A 21109-nucleotide genomic window follows, 5' to 3' on the forward strand; every position below is an offset into this window, starting at 1 on the left:
TATGTGCATTCCCAATTCATCCATAAATGCAATGTTCCTTTCCACATCGTGATGAGCTCCGCAGCATGATCTAGTTGCCTTCGTTGCTTGAATGCTGACCTTAAGTCTCAAGGATTGTTTTCTCGACGGCATGTTTTACATGAAAAGAAATAAAGCAAATCAGAGTCAGAGCTTGCCTCCGTCCATCCACTGAAATTACTGTTGTGCACACCTTTTTAAGTTCTGCAGTGAAGGCACCAATTGATAACGTCGCCAATGAAGCACTTATTAGCCACCTCAGATGCAGGAATCAGCACATCCTTGCGTCCTCTCCCGCACTGCCTCCTTTGCTTGAATGCCGTCCTTAAGTGTCAAGGATTGTTTTCTCAAGGGCACGTTTTACATGAAAGAAAATAATGAAAGAACATCAGTGTCAGAGCTTCCCTCCCTCCAATGAAATTACTGTTGAGCATGCTTTGTGTTCTGCGGTAAAGGCATGTACTGATAACACCGCCAATGAATCACTTAGTACCCACCTCAGCTGTAGGAGGCAGGATGATGTTACTGCCCCTATCTCGTGATGGTTCAATGCTGCTCTCAGGGAAAACATGAATGATGTGAGGGTGCTGGAAAAGAAGCACATTTCTTTTGGGCTATGAACATAAAGCTGGCCATTTAGCCCAGCAGTTCCCTGCCAGTGGTTATGTTACTCGTGCGTCTTCCCATCCATTCCCATTTAATCCTGCCTACTACTATCACCAGTTGTGTTCACAGCAAGAGCATTCACATTTCTGCTACCACTGGACACGGCATGCTTGTTTCTTTCAGTGCTCAGTCTCTTCTTGCTGAATGTTCCCCAAGTGCTTGACCCCTTTGGACGCCCTCTCTGCTTGACAGGCAGCAACTGGCAATTGCGGAGTCTCACAAGGCTCTGCATGGTTGTTTCAACGTCGGATGGGGAAACAGGTGGCTGTGTGTCCATGAGCACTGCCCTGATGGGTGTAGGAGCAGGTAACTGTGTGCCCATGAGCACTGCCCTGATGGGTGTAGGAGCAGGTGACTGTGTAACTGAGCAGCAAGGAGAGGGTACCGCAGGTAGGGGAAGTGGAGATTTGAACAGGCAGGCATATGTATGGTCCATCAGATCATTAGGCCAGGGGGTGAGACACTCAGGATCCAGGGTTTGTGACACGTGACTGATGTCCAGCGCGCGGCCACCTCCATCCGAAGGTGCTTCCGGGCAATTGTTGGGCATAGTAAATGGCTCCATCTCATCAGCCAGTCCTTGCTGCCAGCGGAGAGTCTGTTGCCGCAGCCAGTCCAGTCTCCTCATGAATGCTGCCGTTCCACTCTGCAGAACGGCCTGTTGCAGCTGGTACAATTGATCTGAAAGCAAGCGGTATTTTTCATTGTGGCCTTGGCTGTTCCTCTGTAATCACAATGGCAGCAGCCATGCCTGTCGTCGTTTTTGTCTGAGATGCACGCCAGCGACAATTGGGGGCGAGCCTGTCCAAAGGCAGACCCAGATGCCCCTGCACAACAACAGCATGTTTTCAGGGCAACAAAGTCTGAATGGAGAAGATGCAGCTGCAGGTAGCCTGGCCATCATGTATCTGCAGTGTGTACTGTTTGGCGCCAGAAATCACAGTCACTGTGCCTTCATCCTGCTACATGCGGTGGCCCAGACAATGGAAATGTTTTCAGAGCAACTCACAACAGGGACTGGAGAACATGCGGTGGCCCAGACAATAGAAATGTTTTCAGAGCAACTCACAACAGGGACTGGAGAACATGCGGTGGCCCAGACAATGGAAATGTTTTCAGAGCAACTTACAAAGGCAGAGCAACTTACCTTGGAACAATCTCCTGTGTCAAATAAAAATGAAGCAAGTCTCCAAAACGAATAAATAATTCAGATAAAATGCGAGAAAATGCCCGACGAAACCTCCCCTCCTTCCACTTTCAAAAAGTTGCGCCGAAGCTTTTACGCATGCGCAGAGGCCAAACTGGCGCATCGGCGAGGAAGACAAATAAACGCGATGACGTCATCTGCGCATGCGCACAGCGGTCCTGGCAGGTCGGACCGCAGCGCATGCGCAGAGATGAGGAAACTGTGTGCGCATGCGCGTACCGTGTCGTCTGCGCATGCACAAAGCGGTCCTAGTAAGCCGGACCGCAGCGCATGCGCAGGGGGCATGAGACCGTCTGCGCATGTGCACACTGCGGCACATCCTGATGACGTGTCCGATGAAGTAGCGTTGTCATGAATTACTTTGTTGGATTAATGTAGGATTAGTATAAATGGGTGGTTGATGGTCGGTACAGACTCGGTGGGCCAAAGAGCCTGTTTCAGTGCTGTATCAATAAATAAATAAATTGGCATGCATCTGCCCATTTCACCAGTGTGTGTCCTGCTAACGACTACTACTATCCTCCTCACTATTTACTATGTTGGCAAGTTTTGTAACAACCACAGACTTAAAAATTGTATTCCCTATACCCAAGTCCAGATCATTTATATATAACAAGAAAAGCAACGGTTCCAAAACCGATCCCTGGGGACACCACTGCATACTTCTCTCCAGTTAGGAAAACATCATTAACCACTGCTCTCTGCCTCTATTTCTCTATTCAATTAATTACCCAAGTTGCCATTGTTTCTTTAATCCCATGTGCTCCTATTTTCCAAATAAGTCTGTTATGTGGTACTTAATCAAATGCCTTTTAAAAGTTCATATATAAAACATCAACTGTTCTACCGTCATCGACTTTCTCTGTTGCTTCATCAAAAAACTCTATCAAGTTAGTCAGGCACAATTATTCCCTAGAATTAGACCCAGCATGACTTTCTTCCTCGTTGGGCCACAAACATGCTAAACGTTCTCCTGCACATATTTTAGGAATTCTTCACCCTCGTCCTTTACACTACTTTTCCCCCCCAGTCTATATGAGGGTAACTGAAGTCCTCTAAATTACTACACTATAATTTTTATATTTCTCTGAAATTTGTCTACAGATCTGCTCCTCTATCTCATTCTCACTTTTTGGGTCTTTTGTAAACACCCAGCAATGTAACAGTTCCTGTTCCCTTCCTGAACTCTAACAAAATGGAGTCTATCTTTGAACCCACTAATATATCGTCTTTATTTAGAACTGTAATGTTGTCCCTGAAGAATACTACCACTACCACACCATCATCCAGCCACCCGTCCTTGACTCCTTCGCTATACCTCCTGAATACATTGTAGCCAGTAATGTTTAGTTCCCATTCTTGCCCATGTCTAAGCCAGGTCTCCGTTATAGCCGCTGTATCATAACCACAAATTGCAACTCGTGTCTGCAAGCTCAACAACCTTATTTTTACACCGCTTGCATTAATACAAATGCATTTCAAATACCATGCTCTTCTGCTTCGTTTTTTTCCTCCATCTAATTCCTGCTCTTTTTACACTGACATTTATTCTGTTGCCGTTTGCCCCTTGATATCTACGCACCTTGTCTCTCCGCTCTGCTGCTACTTTAAGGTGCCCCTCCCCCTGCCAAGTAAGTTTAAACCTTCCCCCACAGCGCGAGTTAACCTTCCTGCAAGGATATTTGTCCCAGCCCTACTCAGGTGCAACCCATCCAGCTTGTACAGGTCCCTCCTGCCTCATAACAGGTTCCAATTCCCCAGAAATCCCTCTGAAGACCTAAACATTTTTTTTTAAATGGAAGAAAGTATAGTTTAACTTAACCACGTTGTCTATGAACAAGAATTTTGGTTGCCATATTTTTAAAAACTGCAAGCATTTTGCATTCATTACATAAAATGAGTATCCATCTTCAACTGTTTTGGAATTTCTCATAGATTACAAAAGTTATTAACTTAACTCTTTCATGGATTTTGTTTATGTTTTCTGATCAAACATTGAAGTGCAAATGGAAAGAGCAAGGGAGCAAAAGGGATGAAGCCACAATGAAAAATACAAAATTCTCATACATGCTTATCCACTTTGTGGTGCAGTATTGAGGTAAGAGAATAGATCCAATGGTAGTTTTGAAGAACTATGTGAGTTGGCCAGAGATATCCCAATTTTAAACAGATTGCTTACTTTGCGCTAACAGAGAAATTAAACAGAGAAATTCATATTTCTATATACAATTGAGTATGATTAAAGTATAACATTTTAAAACACATTGTTTACTTACCTCAGTTACAAAAGAGACAACTGCATTTACTAGTATTAAAATGAGCATTGTAAGCCGCCAATTATAAGGAACACAAACCAGCTGAAAAGTAATACAATTGATTACATTCAAAAGTTTTACTTTGCCATTAACCATTTCAATTTACTCTCAACTAATTTCCATTTAACTAAACACATTTTTATTTAAATGATTAGAATTTACTTCTCAAGTGTTCAATCACAATGCTACTTTTAAATACATTATAATTAGACATTGTATAAAAATTGAACAGAGATAATGGTGTTATGGTGTATAGGTTTTCTATCCAATCAAAGTGACTGTTAACAGTACTTAGGAAATAGAAGGATTATCTAATTTACACCTAATGGTAGCATCAGGCACTCCTGAATCATCACTATATGAATCATTTAAATTGATTTGGCTCCCATTGGTGCTGACATGTTCCATTTATACTGCAGAATTGATAACAATGGGATAACTATGCAGCTACAGGAAACAGTTTCCCCTTATTTACTCTGCTAAAACTATTCATGATTTTGAACATCTCATCAAATTTTCTCTCAACTTTCTTTCTAAGAAGAATTACTCCAGCTTCTCCACATAAATAAAGTTCCTCATCCCTTGTACCATTCTAGTTTATTTCTTTTGCACCTGCTCTAATACCTTGACATCCTTTCTAAAGTGTGATGCCCATAATAGAGCATAATACTCCAACTGAGGCCTGACCAATGTTTTATAAAGGTTTCGCATAACTTCCTTGCTTTTCTAATAAAGTCAAATACTCCGTATGCATTTTCAGCTGCCTTCTTTACTTCATCTGCTACCTTCAAATATTTGGGTACGTATACCCCCTAGACTCTCTGTTCCTGCACCTGCTTTAAAGTTGTATAATTTAGTTTATATTGCCTTTCCTCATTCTTCCATGCAAAATGTACCATTTCACACTTCTCCAAGTTAAGTTTTTTCTGCCATGTTCCTGCCTATTTCACCAGTCTGTCCATGTCCTCCTCAAGTCTGTTACTATCCTCCTCAATGTTGCTACTGTCCCTTTGATCCCATGGGCTTTAATTGTGCTAACCAGTCTATTATGTGGTACTTCATCAAAAAATGTCTTTTGAAGGTCCATATACACATCAACCACACTACCCTTATCAAGCCACTCCGTCAATTCAAAGAACTCAATCAAGTTTTGTTCGTCAAACAAATCTGTACTAACTTTTACACATTAACTCACTTTTCTAAGAGCCAATTTATTCTGGCCTGGATTGTTGTTCTTAAATGTGTTGCCACCACTGAGGTTTGGCTGACTGGCCTGTAGTTGCTGGGCTTATCCCTCTCCCTTTTTTCAAACAGATGTGTAACATTTGCGATCCTTCAGTTCTCTGGCACCACTCCCATATAAATCAAAAGAGGATTCGAAGATTGTGGCTAGAACCTCTGCAATTTCCACCCATACTTCCCTCAGTAACCTAGGGTACATCCTGTTTGGATTATATGGCTTTTGACTTTAAGTACTGACAAACTTTTAAGTACTTCCTCTTAATTTTTAACTTATTCACGATCAATACTACCTCCCCCTTTACTGCTGCATTGTCTTCTCGAGTGAAGACTGATGCAAATTATTTCTTAATCTCTATATCTTCAGTCATCCAGGGAGTTCTAGCTTTGGATGCCCTTCCTTTCCTTCTCATGGGAATGGGTCCACTCTGTGCCAGAACCAGCTCTTCCTTGTAGGCCTCCCATTGCTCAATTACTGTTTGAGCCTATTTTTAATTCCAATTTACCCGGAAAAGATTGCTTTTTAAAATCACTGAAACTATCCCTCTGTCCAGTTAAGTATGTTTACACTTGATTGCTCTTTGCCCACTTCCATAACTATTCTAAATCTTATAATATTATGATCACTGTTCCCCAAATACTTTCCCACTGAAACATGCTCCACTTTGTTCCCCAGAACTTGATCCAGCACTGCTTCCTTCTTTGTTGGGCTGGAAACACACTGATCACTTGCCAGGCTATTATTCACCAGATCTAAGAGAAATCCGATGGCTCGTTCCATTGGAGGCTCCCAGAAAACCCCTGCTCAGTCATTACTGAAGTAAGGTACTAAACATTACAGGATTATCATTGATCAAAATTTTGCTATCACAGCCAATCCGCTGGGGACAATAGAGTGCAGAAGAAAGATGTAGCTTACTGGACTGTGCTTATGTCAAAAAATGGTCTAAGGGAGTATATCCAATTAGTGCCAATTCCACTGTATTCTGTGCTTTGTACAAATTCATGATGGAAGTTCCCAAACTCACTCACTTATAATCTTCAACAGCCAGAGAATGAATTTCACCACAGGTTCAAACTGGTTCTAATAATAAAAAGCACACTGACAATGCCACCAGTTCAGCTGCTAATGTGAAATGGAGCATATTTGGTCCACTCAAGAGTACAGGTTAATTATGCCATTCAGTGGCACCACCATTCAATGGATAGCATATTGGCAATATACTCTTATAAAAAGGTTGGAAAAATATAATGACCTCATAGAAGGAAAAAGGGAATATTGTGCTAGTTTTAAATGATAATTTCATGTTGGTTTAAATAATACAGTATTCTCTAATAACTGAACAAGTCTGAACTGTTAAGTTGAATTTTATAACCCTTACCTGAAGAGCCTGATCAATCACCTCAATGGGAAACATCATTATGAAAACTATAAAGGTGTGAAGAAATATCATGGTGACCACAAAAGGATCTGTTGGAACAAAAAAATTGCATGTATTTCAGACTACCACAACTTGGCTTTATATCGTATCTTTAACATAGTAAAATGTCCCAAAAGACTTCAAAGAAGCATAATCAAACAAAGTTTGACAGAGACAAAAGACGACATTACAGTGAGTAACTAAAAGCTTGGTCTTAAAGGAGAGATAGAAAGGTGGAGGGGTTTATGGAGGAACTTCCATAGCTTAGGGCAGCTGAAGGCATGGCCTCCAATGGTGGGACAAAAGAATGGGGTTAATGAACAAGTGGTCAAAGTTGGAGGAATGCACAATTGTTGGAGGAATGTAGGGCTTGAAGCAGTTACAGAGATAGGGAAGGGCAATGGCATGGATAAATTCGAACCCAAGGATGAGAATTTTAATGGACCAGGAACCAATGCAGATCAGCAAGTGCAAGGATGATGGGTGAATGAGACTTGCTGTGAGTTAGAATGCGGCAACAGAGTTTTGTATGAGCTCAAATTAATGGAGGGTGGAAGATGGGAAGCCAGTCAGAAGGGCAATGGAATGGTCAAGTATGAAGGTAACAACAGAATGAATAATGATTTCAGCTGCAGACAGGCTGAGGCAGGGATGGAGATGGGTGATGTTACAGAGGTAAAAGTAAGCGATCTTTATGAAGGATAGCATATGGAGTCGAAGCTCAGCTCAGAGTTAGATAGGACAGCAAAGTTGTGACAGTCTGATTCAGCCTCAAACAGCGGTCAGAGAGGTGGCTAGAATTGGAGGCTAGGGAACAGAGTTTGTGGCAGGGATTAAGGAAATGGCTTTGGTCTTTCAACATGAAAATCTTGACTTTTTAAGGACTGGATGCCATACAAGCAATCTCAACCCCGGGGGGGGAATTTTAATGTGGGTGAGCGCTTGGGTTTGGATGCGGTGGTGGGTGAAATCCTGGACAAACGCATGCGCGCCAGGAAGCTGCCTTCAACCCACCAACTTCCAAATTTCACTCCAGTGCGTTATGCTATGTGCACACAACAACCTCAGGAGAGGTGGGTTGTTAATTTCAATATGTTAATCACTCGATTAGTGCAATATTGACATGGGTTTTGTCGTTTACCGTTGGCTTCATGGGCTTCCTGAAACTCTCAAAGCAAGGCGAGAAGGAGGTGACAATTAAGGGGTTTGAAGCCACGATAGAGAAACATGCCAATAGGTACTCAGTACTCAAAGCTGCTTACTTACCTGCTTGTGTGAAAGGGTTTGTTCACAGTACTTGTGCTGAGAGGTTACATACTTTAGAAATTTCATCTATACTTCAGAGGTTTGGTGGTCTGATGTGCACTTTGTAGCTTTGTTCTACCAGATCAGCCTGGGCACCGCATACGCTGTGCTGCTTTGGCAGGATGAGGATGAAGATGACCAACAGCAGCATTGGCACCAGCAGCTGCTCACAAACCTGCAGCTCCACATGACAGAGCGGAGCAGCAGACAGGTACAGCTCACAGGAGGCCATACCCGTAATACAGGGTATACAAGCAAAGGATAAACTGCTTCATCATGTCAGAACATCAGTCTCAAGAGGCTCAGGTGTTGTGTCAGGTGGTGGCAGGTTAATTCAGCCTGCTGGAACAAGACCTGCTGCCGATGCAACCTGGTGACCATGCTTTACCAGTGGTAACAGTCAACGCCCCTCAACGTTTTGCCTCCTGATCCTTCCAGGGTTCTGACAGAGACATTTGCAGGATCTTACAGTTGGCGGCACACAAATGCATAAGACGGGTAACTAATGGCTTCCTTGCCAGGGCCTCCAATTATATCAACTTTGCCACCGTTCAAGCCAGTCAGAATGGGCAGGCGCTCGGGCTTGCGGCTCTGGCTGGCTTCCCTCAGGCGAAAGGCGTCATCAACTGCAGGTATGTGGCAATTAAGGCACCCAGTCACCCTGGAGTGCCTGCCAATATCAAGGGCTTCCACTCCATTCCATCAATACAGAGCTAGTGTGGAATCACATGAAAATGTTTATGTTGGTGTGTGCAAGATTCCCAGGCAGCTGCCATGATGTTTTTACCCCACGGCAGTTCACCCTCCCTGATCTCTTTGCACCTCGAAGCAGAATTATCAGCTGGCTGCTCGCAGACAGAGAATACCCACTTAGAACATGCTGATGACACCTCTCAGAAACCTGAGGGGTGATACAATGAATGCCATATGATCACCAGATGGGTCACTGAACCAAGTCATCAGCGTGCTGAAGATGCACTAGAGGTGCCTAGACAGATCTGGAGGTGCCCCTCAGTTCGTACCTTCCAGGGTCTCCAGAATAGTCGTGGCGTGCTGTGCTCTGCATAACATCACACAGCAGTGAGGTTTGGACTTGCAGGAGGAACAAGGCACAAAACGTGGTGCCTCTTCAAATGATTTCAAAGAAGAGGAGGCGGAAGCTGATACAGGCAATGCATGACCAGAATAGATTACTGTCCAGCTTGCCCTCATTATTGTGAAGTTCACTTAGGTTCTACCAGTGCACCTAAATGACAACCACCTGCAAAACCCACCGCCACCCCCCCATCCCCCCCCACCCCATAAATTCTACTAACACAAAGCAGTCCTGCAAACAAACAAGCATCCTTTTCACAGCTCCCCATTGCTCAGCCTCAATTCATATCTTCCCATTGATCATCACACAACTGAAAAGGCCACTTGCCAGCCAGAAACCAAGAATGGGCAAGGTGGGAAAGTGGTGCAAAACAATCATATTTGTGTGGCTCATATATAAAATAGCAACTTACCAATGTGCAACACACACTTGTGCACTTTTATAACTGCAAATCCTAATATTTCCTCTTCTTAGCCCTTCTAAATGGTGTATCCGAGACTTCAGTTCTGACTGCTCAGATGCTCTTGACCGATTCCTCTGCATTTTGGAGCCCTTTGAGGGCCCTGCCAAAGAATGCTCAACTTGCACTTCTGCAGGGGCAGACTCGACTACTGAAACACAAGGCTGCATGCGGAGGACTAACTGAGGTCGTGTGTGACAGGGGGCAACGGGTGTGAATTGGGAGTGTCTTGAGCCATGTCTTCACTTTCATGTCCCCTTTCACCACTACCCGACTCAAGGTTGACCCACAGTTCTCTAACATTGTACTGGGGAAAATTTTTCTGCAGATCAGTGGGGCCATTGAAAGGCTAGGGTATCATTCATCCTAATTAATCTGGCATTCGTAATATGTAAGCCATTGGTTAAAGTTTGCATGCAACTCGTGTGACTGCCACACTTGATGCTTCATGCATTTGCTCATTCTTTCGATGGAAGACAATATCATCGCAAAGTCCTAACATTCATGCTCAAGACTGACCCCTCCAATCACTACAATGCTTCACAGTGAGGCTGGAATGCACATCCTCTGCTGCTTCTCAAAAAGTAGTCATTTCATCAACAAGGTACAGCATCTGCCTCCAATTGAGAAGAGCTTGGACAGTCCTGTGCCCTCCAATGCAGACTCTCTGATATCCCTGACTCTACCATCTACGCCTACTTGTGAAGTGTGAGTCATCATCTAAAAACCCAACTATCCATTGTTATGAAAGTGCTTCTGTTTTTGTTAAATATATTTTTTGAGGAATTCATAGTCAAGCTAAAGAAATGTTGGACCAGGTTTTTTTTCAAAAAGGGTCATTAAGAGGACTGGTTTGACAACAACAGTTACTGGCTGTCACATGACTCAAGTTAAAAATAGAACAGCAACCCTGGTAACTGGGAAAGTAGTGTGCAGCGAAATGACAGGTCAGAAGGTGGACTTTCTGTTTCTGGTTGTTCTTTTGAATTGTTTGGAGTTGGAGAAGAGAACTTCCAAGAATAGGAGAAGAAATAAAAAAGGAGAGAACTTCCAACTAGTGAAGGGAATTCCCAAGGAAGGAGAGAAGACCACAACCCAACTCAGCTTTCCAGCACCTTTCTAAAAGACCCTGAAAAGTCCACTGTGTCAACGCATCCTGTCTCCTGTCTTTGAAGAAAAGCCTACTAAATTAATTCTCAACGTCACCTGAAAAGAACTATTCTAAAAGTTCCTAGTGACCTGTCTATGTGTACTCTGAGGCCAGACTGTATGCCAGTTTTGGAGCACAACATATCTCATCTGCTGTTTTCTTCAATCATGAACAAGTATTCATCCCAAGTGTTTTTTTTTTGTCTGCAACAGAGCTCTGAACAAAAATCCCTTTATTTTTCCGGTTAACCAGTGTATTTGTGCATGTGAATGTGAGGGGCTAAGGTAAAAAGGGAACTTCAAAAATTTCAATCTGTGCGTTTATGCTTTACTTCCTTACTGGTTAAGACTTGTTTTATAATAAACTGATAATTTTGTTGTTCATTAAAGAAACCTGGCTAGTGTGTTTTATTCAGGGAAAAATAGAGTATATGACTGACTGTATTAGTAAATGGGAAAATTTAAATATATGTTGTGACCTGTGGAGAAGGGAACCAGAATAAACAGTGCACTCCTCCCAACTAGAACCATCTAAGTTCCCCCACTGAAGTGTGAGTATCTGAGCTGGTGCATGGGTTGCTTAAGTACTGAGACAGTTCAACTTCAGAGGAAATGACCTCCTCTGAGGAGTCGGTGGCATCAGCCTGCACTACTTCCTGCAGGACGCATGAGGATCCTGCGGGAGGTAAAAAGGAAGATCAATGAGTACCATCAAGGTAAGAATGTTTGAATTTATTATGCACATAATCATATTTCACTCGTTGTGGACATCTAGTCAACATGACTGTTAATTATATATTAATTGTGTTTAATTGTAGGCAAGTTGTGGACAATAACTAGAGATTCACTTGTGTCCCTATAAATAATCAGACGACAACTGTGGTTTTTGCGTTAGGAGGTGCTTGCTTGTAACCTGTAACTGTGAAGTAAATACATAAAAAAGATTGGCTCCTGTTATATCCTTCACCAACTGGCTTTCTGGAATATAGCACGGAATACTGTATGCCTGTCGGATATTTAATTCTGTCACCAGGTAGCTGAGAGGCCTCCAGCCACGACAGCCAGGCACGCCAAGACTCTGCGGATCTCCAGCACCTCCTCCTCTGCAGTTGTTAGTTGCATGATGGCTGGAAGGCCACGTCACATTCTCTGCCCCTCCCTCATGTTATGTGCCCCCTTTTGCAAGGAGGGAAAGAAGAGGCCTATGAGTGAGGGTAATGGCAAGTGTTGAACAGGTGGATGGAGAGCACTTGTTGACAATGACCACGAGAAAGAGACATGATATTGCATGAGGATGAGGGGGAGTGTCAATGGTGAATGGACTGATGGGGATGAGAGGAAGTGCACAGACAGAGATGGATGGGTGTGCCCGCAAACTAAGTTGATGTGAAGAATGATGTGCTGGAATAGGCTTGAGAAGACAGTGTGAGGGAGTTGGGATGATACACATGTCATGAGTGAATGCGCCATTGCGCTCACCTTTCCTGCCCTGCTTAGGTTGTTGAATCACTTCCTGCATTGGATCCTGCAGTGTGACACCACATTCCTGCTGTGACCTTTTGTGCCACTTCCAACCACACCTTCTTGGAGTCCCCAGTTCTTCATCCAGTTGCTAGGAACAATATATTCCTCCAGGTCCTCACAGCCCCCATTCAGAAGGGATCGCAAATGCAGGACACAGGTTTTGATCTTCAACATTTCTTCTCATTCCTTCAACTGCTTCAATTTACAAGTTTGGAGTGTCCCTTTAAACAGTAGAGTTGAAATTGTGTTATGTGGGTCGTCAGTATGCCCACTGATGTCAGGTAACCCAGAAATCATCTGTAATGCAGTGGCTGTGTTAAAAATTCACTGACAGACCTGCGTCATAAATTTCTGTGTTTCCCACAAATTATCACTCCCACCCTCAAGCTACTGCCAGCCCATCTGCAGATTAAAATCCAGCCCTCAGGGAGATTAGCTAGATCAAGAGAGGTGGTGGTGCAGTAGAGCTGGGTAGTGTCAGCATACATGTGGAACCTGATGTAATTTCTTCAGATGATATTGCCAAGGGACAACATGCAGATAATAGGATAGTCCTAGGATGGATCCTTGGGGGACTCCAGAGGAAATGGTGAGAGTGGGAAGAGAAAACACTGAAGGAGATTTTTAAGCTATGACTGGATAGGTAAGAATAGACAGAAAACAGCACTCGAAAACACTATGGTATGTCCTTCATGAGAAATGCACTTCAGACTGGTTGGCTGAAATTACTCCAAGAGATGACATCAGCACATCAGCTCTGAGTGGGTTTGCAATACCTCAGCCAGTGACTTTCAATCTATTGATAATAGCATTACTGTCAGTATTTGACATGCTGCAGATGCTACACTTAAGACTGATTCTTGCTGCAGGTGATTTAATGACCTGAAATATTATAACTTGCTATAAGACTGTGTTTATAATCACTATGTTTTTTCTAAAAGAAAAACCAACTGCGAATTTATTCTAATTGATTGTTCAGCATTTCCCTATTATGCTCCAAAATTTCTCCTGAAACCACTGCCAATATTCTCAGTATTATATCTCAATGAAATGCTTGTGTAGAAATTTGATAAATTGACATTAGTGCTTAAAAAGTCTATGAACATTTTTTTCCCATTAAAATTCTGCTAATCACAGAGGAAAGCTGGAATGTAGCTTCATCATTTCAGGAAAGTAAACTTTGGCTAGAAGGAATGTTCTTTCTCACTCAGCCCTGCAGTGTCCGAGAAGAAGCCATTAAGAAAGAGACCACCAAAATAGCTAGACATAAGGACAACCGATCAATCAATTTTCTCCATGGTGTTTTACTCAGTTCTGTCCAGTCTGGCTCTGAAAGGTTTATCAGCAGAGCTCAGCTTGATACAACAGACTGAAGAAATAATCTTCGGATAGATCTTGTTGACACTGGGATGAAGAAAGTTGGACATTTTTGAAAAATCACAAAAAGGATATCACAATCCTTTAGTTTCTCCCATTTAGATTTCTGATTTTCAGGCTCAACATAATAAACACTCTACTCTTGGCTAGCAGGAAGCACATGGATTCTGTTGTGAACTTCATTGGGGTAAATCTAAACCATTTCTTTGTCAAGAGTTGTAAGAAAAACGTAATCAACTTACAGTTTTTATAACTAGGTTGTCGAAATGGTTTTCCTTTAGAAAACACAATGGCCACAATGAGGTATTGAAAGCACGAAATGAAAAACACAGTAACATTTTCATAGTTCTTAATATTCTTCTCATCGTGAGGATATGTATTATTGTGCTCCAGTGTTAAGTTCAATTTTGATGAACTGCAGACGCTGTAATAAAACAGTAACAAATATATTAATTTCTATATTGAGCAGCTCAAAATAAATGGTGATTATTGCATAATGTAATCCAACAGATTCGCCAGAGCTGGCGGGCAGCCATAAAGACGGGGCTAAAGTGTGGTGAGTCGAAGAGACTTAGTAGTTGGCAGGAAAAAAGACAGAGGCGCAAGGGGAGAGCCAACTGTGTAACAGCCCCGACAAACAAATTTCTCTGCAGCACCTGTGGAAGAGCCTGTCACTCTAGAATTGGCCTTTATAGCCACTCCAGGCGCTGCTTCACAAACCACTGACCACCTCCAGGCGCTTATCCATTGTCTCTCGAGATAAGGAGGCCAAAGAAGAATCCAACAATACAAGAATGTACTGAGTTCAATGCTGATCATTTCATCAACATGATTTTTTTTTTGGAGTAATGGAAAGATCAAAAAATTGGCTCAACAAAAAACTATACTGAATTTTTAAATTTGATTATTTACATACCATAAGGTACTCAAAATACTTCATGACCAATTAATTATTTTTTGAAGTGTAGTCACTGTTGAACAGGAAAACACAGCGCCCAAATTGCACAATCACAAAAAAGGTTATGAAATTTTCTCCAAAAAAAAAATCAGTGGCCATTCCCATTCCAAAATGCCATCTAATGAATTTTGCTGAAAATTTGTACGTGCACCCACATGCAACATTTCTGAAGGAGAGTCTTTCTTTGCTTTGATGGCAAATAGAATGCTGTTATTCACAATCCAAGTTCATGTATGAAGGACAGCAACTAATGTGAGGTACAAAATGGCTACTGCTGTATTCAAAGTCGTATCCTACTAGAAGTTTTTGCTTTCAGGAGGGGAGAATTAAGAGAAGATAAATTAAAAAAGGTATGAGGGAAAACAAGTTATTTTTAAACGCTTAATTTTTCTCAAAACTTTGAACACTTCCTCCCTCGTATAATATTATGGTAACACCAGCAATTACAAATTTGATGAAATAAGTTCGGATCGATTTCTTCTGATTTCTTTTAATGAATTCAGTGAATACGTGACCCATATAGACCAGAAAGGAAAAGGTTGATTCCCAATCAGTGTTAAGATAGCTAAGGCAAACATACGCAGTTACAGTTGTTCTCTGTGCTCCAGGATTAGAGGGGAAAATGAGGGGTCCCACTCCTGATCACTATCTAATGAGTCCAACTGGTTGTGTGTATAAATAATAAACAAGGACAGAATACAGCTCGACTATAATATCCCCAAAGTGCAGTGGCCTGCTAATAATCATGGTCAAAGGTCACACATAAAATTGTCATTTGGGCAAGGCACCACGGGGCAACTGGTGCCTTTGGAACTGCAATGCATTCTTGGATTCTTCTTACATAAATAGATCCCTTAGAGAAATGTAACTGTTTTCGAACTTACTCTGAATTTGGTGTCCATACTTCATACCACGTTTGCTGCTTCACCATAAGAAATCCTGTTGTCTGGAACACAGCACTGATAAGAATTTGAGACAGTACTGAAAATATCAGTGAAGCAGAGATTAGGCCAGATGGTGGTTTCTGTGGAACAAGCTCTTTCCATGCAGCATTCAAACTCACTAAACAAAACAGGAATAATAAATTTTCCTCTACTGCTGCCACCAAAACATTTCACAATCATATGGGAAAGGACATATCACCATTGTTTACAACATATCCCTCTTAAGTCCCTTTCCACTTCTATTTTTCACTACAATGAAAATAGGTATCACAAAAAGCTGTTATACAAATACTTTATCAAGTTGTAGGTTGGAAACAAGTTCCCCAAAGGTTACTTCAACCAAATGAGGCATTATTCAACTTATGATAAATCACAGGATAATTAAAGATAAAAAAGGTAACACAGCTTATCTTAGTTCCTCCATCCAGAATGTCCCTAAAGACTCCCATTGCCACATCCAAATATTTCTTAAATGATTCTCAGGTATTTGCTTCTACTATTCTACATGAAACTCCATTCAATGTACTGTTCACGCTGTGTGAAGAATATCCTTCTGATTTCCGTTTTAAATTTGCCTTTTACTAATTTGAACTAATGATGCCTTGTCTTAATCTTGCAATTTAAATTAATTTTCCACATTTACACTTTACATACCATTTGCTATCTTGTATACTTCTATAACATTACCACCTCTGCACTTCAATAATGCTATGAGATCTTTTAGCTCCAGAGAGGACAGATGGGACCTCAATTTAACATCTCATCCAAAAGATGGCACCTCCAACAGAGCAGCACTCCCTCAGTACTGCGCTAGAGTCTCAGCTTGTATTTTTTGTGCTCAAGTGTCTAGAGTGGGACTTAAACTAACAACCTTCTGACTCAGAGGTCAGAGTGCTACCACTGAGCCACTTTGAACAGTAGTTAGCAATCTAATTTCATTTGAAATGTGGCTACCTAAATGACAAATGCACTGAATATAGAGTGACAATTTTTAATCCAGCACTGTTGATAGCTGTTCTCTCACCAATTTTGCCAAAAACACAGCAAAATATTTGAGTTTACTTCACCCTCAGTAAAAGTGAAGCTGGTGAATAACACACATCAAAATATCTGCTATAGTTTGGAGTACTGATTAAAACATTTTCTAAGTTCTGGTCCATTTCACCACAGAACACAAACTACTAGAAGAAACACCAATACAAGGCATATTTTGTTAAAACATGTCTGCACAACAGTTTTAACGTACTCACTAGTAAAGACGATGATGAGAATGATAGCCAAGTCGATAAAAAGAAACTGCAAGTCTCCAAGATTACTGAGCATCTATTTGGGGACAGTGAGGGCAATCACACAAATTAAACTGAAAATTAACGGCAAAGAATAATACTTGCATGCATTCTAAATTTAATTAATTTACACTAACAACTTTATATTCTGATTTATCTTAAGCTAAAACAAATACTTACAGAATACAGTAAGGTAACACTCAGATACTGGATTATACTATACAAGGCCATGAACTTGAACACACAGAATGATGTCATCAAAGCAGCACGTCCTTCCCTGCTTGACAAAAAATAAAGCTTTACTTTCATCTAGATAGTTAACAAAAAAAGTCACAATTTGTATTCAGTCTTTTTTTAGCTTCAATTACAGCTCACTGAAACGTAATATCCATCACTAAATACAAGTATAATTATTTTAATACTTAGTATATAATTTTGTTTGAAACAGTTAATATGTAAATTCTATTGGCAGACTAGTAAAATTATGACTTGTAAAGTATAGAGAATTGCATCACTACTGAGGTTTTTATTGGTAGAGGGATTAATTTTACATTGCTGCATGAAACAAAATTCCTTTCTATGTGGTGTGACTCAGACCAAGTTTGTTTTCATTGAATGTAAGATGAAGCACAGTGGGGGCAGAAGACAGATACAAATCCAGTGTTAAGTATGCTGAGACTAGATAATGTAGATGTAAGCAGGTTTGTCTTAAACTGTGATTACATTTACAAAAAAAAATCACTTCCCCTCAGGTTATTCAAAATGTGCAGTGGACCCCCCGCAAAAATTGTTGCTGCTGCTTAGCTCTTTATAACACAAAAAATACTGGATAAAAATCTGCTTCTGAAACGATTGGAGATCAAAAGGGATAGATCAAGTCGACTAAATGTTTAAATGGAATATAGTGGCTTTTGTGGAATTCAAAATCAAGAAGTGGCAAGATCATTGAACATAAAGGATAGCTAATCAGGATTGAATCGTTTACTTTTAATACCCCATGGCAACTAGAGATAAACAATAAATGCTGCCTTGCCATTGGCAGAGGTGGAGGAGGAGGCAAATCTTGTCCATTTACTATTTCTCAATGCACCAGGATAAGCATCTTAGCACTGACAAGGGAAACCATTTTAACCCTCTTTTTTCCATCCTGCAAGTGAGCTAAGATGCAGAGGCATCTGCTGTGGACAAGGAAGAGGAGAAAGTGAAGCTGCGAGAACTGGAGGGAGAGCAGCTTCCAATGAAGATAGAGGGATTGAAGTCTGGCTGTGGCTCAGTTGGTAGCAATGTACCTTCTAACTTTTTTTGGTACTTTTATGGTTAAATAAGTTACCTGATGAGGTTCGGTACACATGCAATGTTTGGAGTCTTTGATGTGAATGGCGATGCTACAGAAGCTTCCAATTCAGACAATGAGATGCCACTGTGTGCTTGCTTTAGTGCCTGTAAATTACACATTTTTTTTTTTAATTTGCCCCAAACACAGAAAGGAATGTTAGCAATCCAAACACTTTTTTTTAAAAGAAACACTTACACCACAGTCATTGGCGCCATCTCCACACATTCCCACGTAATAGCTGCCAGAAGAAGGAGGATTCAAGACAGATATTAAATGTTACTCTTCAGTGGGTAAACTGTATAAATTTTATCTGACATTAACACTGAAATCCATAGACAACTACAACACAAGAACATTAAAATTGTTGTTAATCTCTTCTATTTTGGTAGTAGGCTTTTTGATTATATTTATATTATTTGTTCCATTAAAAGTAATGATGAAAAGGTTTCTGAGATTAAATTCTACAAAGTAGCACTCTCGCCTCTGAGTCACAAGGTTCCGAGTTCCAGTCCCACTCCAGGGCTTGAGCATAAAAATTAAGGTTGACACTCCAGTACAGTACCGAGGGAGAGTGCTGCTTTGTTGGAGGTGCCGTTGTTCAGATGAGAAGCTAAACCAAGTCCCCATCTGCCTGCTCAGATGGATGTGAACGATCCCATGGCACTATTTTCATAGAAGAGCAGGGGAACTTTCTCGGTGTCCTGGCCAATATTTATCCCTCAATCAACATCACAAAAACAAATTATCTGGTCACTTTCACATTGCTGTTTGTGGGAGTTTGGGTGTACAAATTGGCTGCAGCGTTTCCTACATTACACCAGTGAATACACTTCAAAAAAATGTATGTCATTGGCTGTAAATCAGATGTCTGGTGGTCATGAAAATAGCTAAATAAATGCAAGTCTTCTTTTTCCCCGAAGGAAAGAAATACATGACTTTTGCATTTGTGCTCATAAAATGAGACAAAAATTAATAAAAGTTAGCAAAGGAATTTAATTCTGAAATTTAATACAGATGAATTAAATGTAAATTGAATTGTTAGAGCTCTTCTCCCATCGGTCTAATATTTTCCAATTCGAAATAGTCATTCAGTACTTACTCTACGTTTTGAAATGCTTCTACCAGCTGTGTTTTTTGATCAGGAGCCATGCGAGCAAATACCGTACCGTGTAGTACCAACTGAGATAAACAGAAGAATATTTTTAGTTGTATATGGGAAGCAATATCCTTAGCCAAAGCTATTCAGAAAACATCAATTGCCAATTACTGACTTTTGAAAGCAGATCCTGAAAATGCTCAATTACAATAGAAAAGGATTTGCCATCCATTGCAAAGTGGTAATAGTTAATCTGATGGAGACCATCTCCAGAGCCCTCATTTTCCCCTTTAATATCGATAACCTAGAAAAGGAAAGTAAATCAAAATGAACATGACTTTAATAACCTATTTTTATTCAAATAAAACTTGCAGGAATATATTTACCTACTCTGCAGCATTAACAATAAAACATTTCTGGCATGTTGGGAGGCCATTTGGCCAATCATTCCTGAGCTCACACTAGCCCTTTGATCGGAGCCACCTGTATTAATTCCATGTCACTTCTGCTTCCCCATCTCCTTTCATTTTCTTCCTTTTGAAATATTCATACAATTCTCTTTATGATGTTATAGCCACATGCAATAAAAAGCATTCCATGTTCCAAAAACTGTCTACTTGGCAAGTTTTCTTTTAACTTTTCATTCTTCTACTTTTAATACTGTGTCCATATCCCATTGTTAGTGATTCATCAACATGTGGAAACAATTACTCTTCAACTTCTAAGAACTTATTATACTGGAAATCTCCTTTATATTACCCCTTAACCTCTCTGTTTCTGCTAGAAAGTCTCGCTTGATAAATATAAGCTCTTTTACCAGTATCATTACAACTCAAGAGGCTGCCATTAGACCCATCGTGTCTGCACTGACTCTTGTTGGTGCAGTCCAAAATTAATCCTACTATCCCACACCTCCTCATTGCTCTGTATTATTTTGTGTTTCAAACCTTTATCCAATTTTCCCTTGGAAGTGCATGTACACTTAAAATATTAAAGCATTAAAATATAAGAGTCAGGTAGAAACAAATAATCATAAAGGCTAATTAAATGTTAGCCTTTGTAACCAGAGAGCTAGAATATAAAGGGACGTTTTGCCACAGCTGTACAAAGCCCTAGTTAGACCACATCTGGGGTACAATGTATTGTTCTGGGCAGCGCACCTTAAAAAGAATATATTGGCTTTGGAAGGAGTGCAGTGCAGATTCACCAGAATTATACCATGGCTTCGATGGTTAGGTTATGAGGAGAGACTATATGAACTAGTTTTGTATTCCCCGGAATAGACAAGGTTAAGGGGTGATTTGATTGAAGTTTATAGGATTTTGAAAGGAATTGATAGGATAGACAAAGAGAAACTTTTGCTGCTGGTACGGAAGTCTAGGACAATGGGATATCACCTTAAAAATCAGAGCTATGACATTCAGGAGAGAAGTTAGGAAAACAATTCTTCATGCAAAGGGTGGTAGAAATGTGGAACACACTCCCACAAAAAGCAGTGGATGCTAGCTATATAGCAAGAACATCCTTCCTCAGATGAGGAGACCAAAACAGCACACAATATTCCAGGTGTGGCCTCACCAAGGCCCTGTATAATAGCAGCAAGACATCCCTGCTCCTGTACACGAATCCTCTCGCTATTTTATTTTATTTAGAGATACAGCACTGAAACAGGCCCTTCGGCCCACCGAGTCTGTGCCGACCAAGAACCACCC

The 21109-nt window shown here is 40.9% G+C and overlaps 1 protein-coding gene across 5 annotated transcripts in view; it reads right to left on the bottom strand.

Moving 5' to 3' along the window:
* The window catches only part of LOC137375309 (polyamine-transporting ATPase 13A3-like), a 251151-nt gene that overhangs the window by 14593 nt on the left and 215449 nt on the right, over nucleotides 1–21109 (bottom strand). For 3 of the 5 annotated variants that reach the window (XM_068042279.1, XM_068042275.1, XM_068042276.1), the window contains 10 exons: nucleotides 19573–19701; nucleotides 19401–19480; nucleotides 18497–18539; nucleotides 18296–18405; nucleotides 17146–17242; nucleotides 16930–17002; nucleotides 15620–15797; nucleotides 14020–14201; nucleotides 6828–6916; nucleotides 4168–4248 (listed from right to left, as the gene is read on the bottom strand). In XM_068042279.1, coding sequence (XP_067898380.1) covers nucleotides 4168–4248; nucleotides 6828–6916; nucleotides 14020–14201; nucleotides 15620–15797; nucleotides 16930–17002; nucleotides 17146–17242; nucleotides 18296–18405; nucleotides 18497–18539; nucleotides 19401–19480; nucleotides 19573–19701 — 1062 coding nt within the window. Of the gene's footprint in view, nucleotides 1–16; nucleotides 606–4167; nucleotides 4249–6827; nucleotides 6917–14019; nucleotides 14202–15619; nucleotides 15798–16929; nucleotides 17003–17145; nucleotides 17243–18295; nucleotides 18406–18496; nucleotides 18540–19400; nucleotides 19481–19572; nucleotides 19702–21109 lie in introns of those variants that run through there. The other 2 variants (XM_068042278.1, XM_068042277.1) reach the window with 2 other exon arrangements.

Source organism: Heterodontus francisci, chromosome 11 (assembly GCF_036365525.1).
Source record: "Heterodontus francisci isolate sHetFra1 chromosome 11, sHetFra1.hap1, whole genome shotgun sequence".
NCBI lineage: Eukaryota > Metazoa > Chordata > Chondrichthyes > Heterodontiformes > Heterodontidae > Heterodontus > Heterodontus francisci.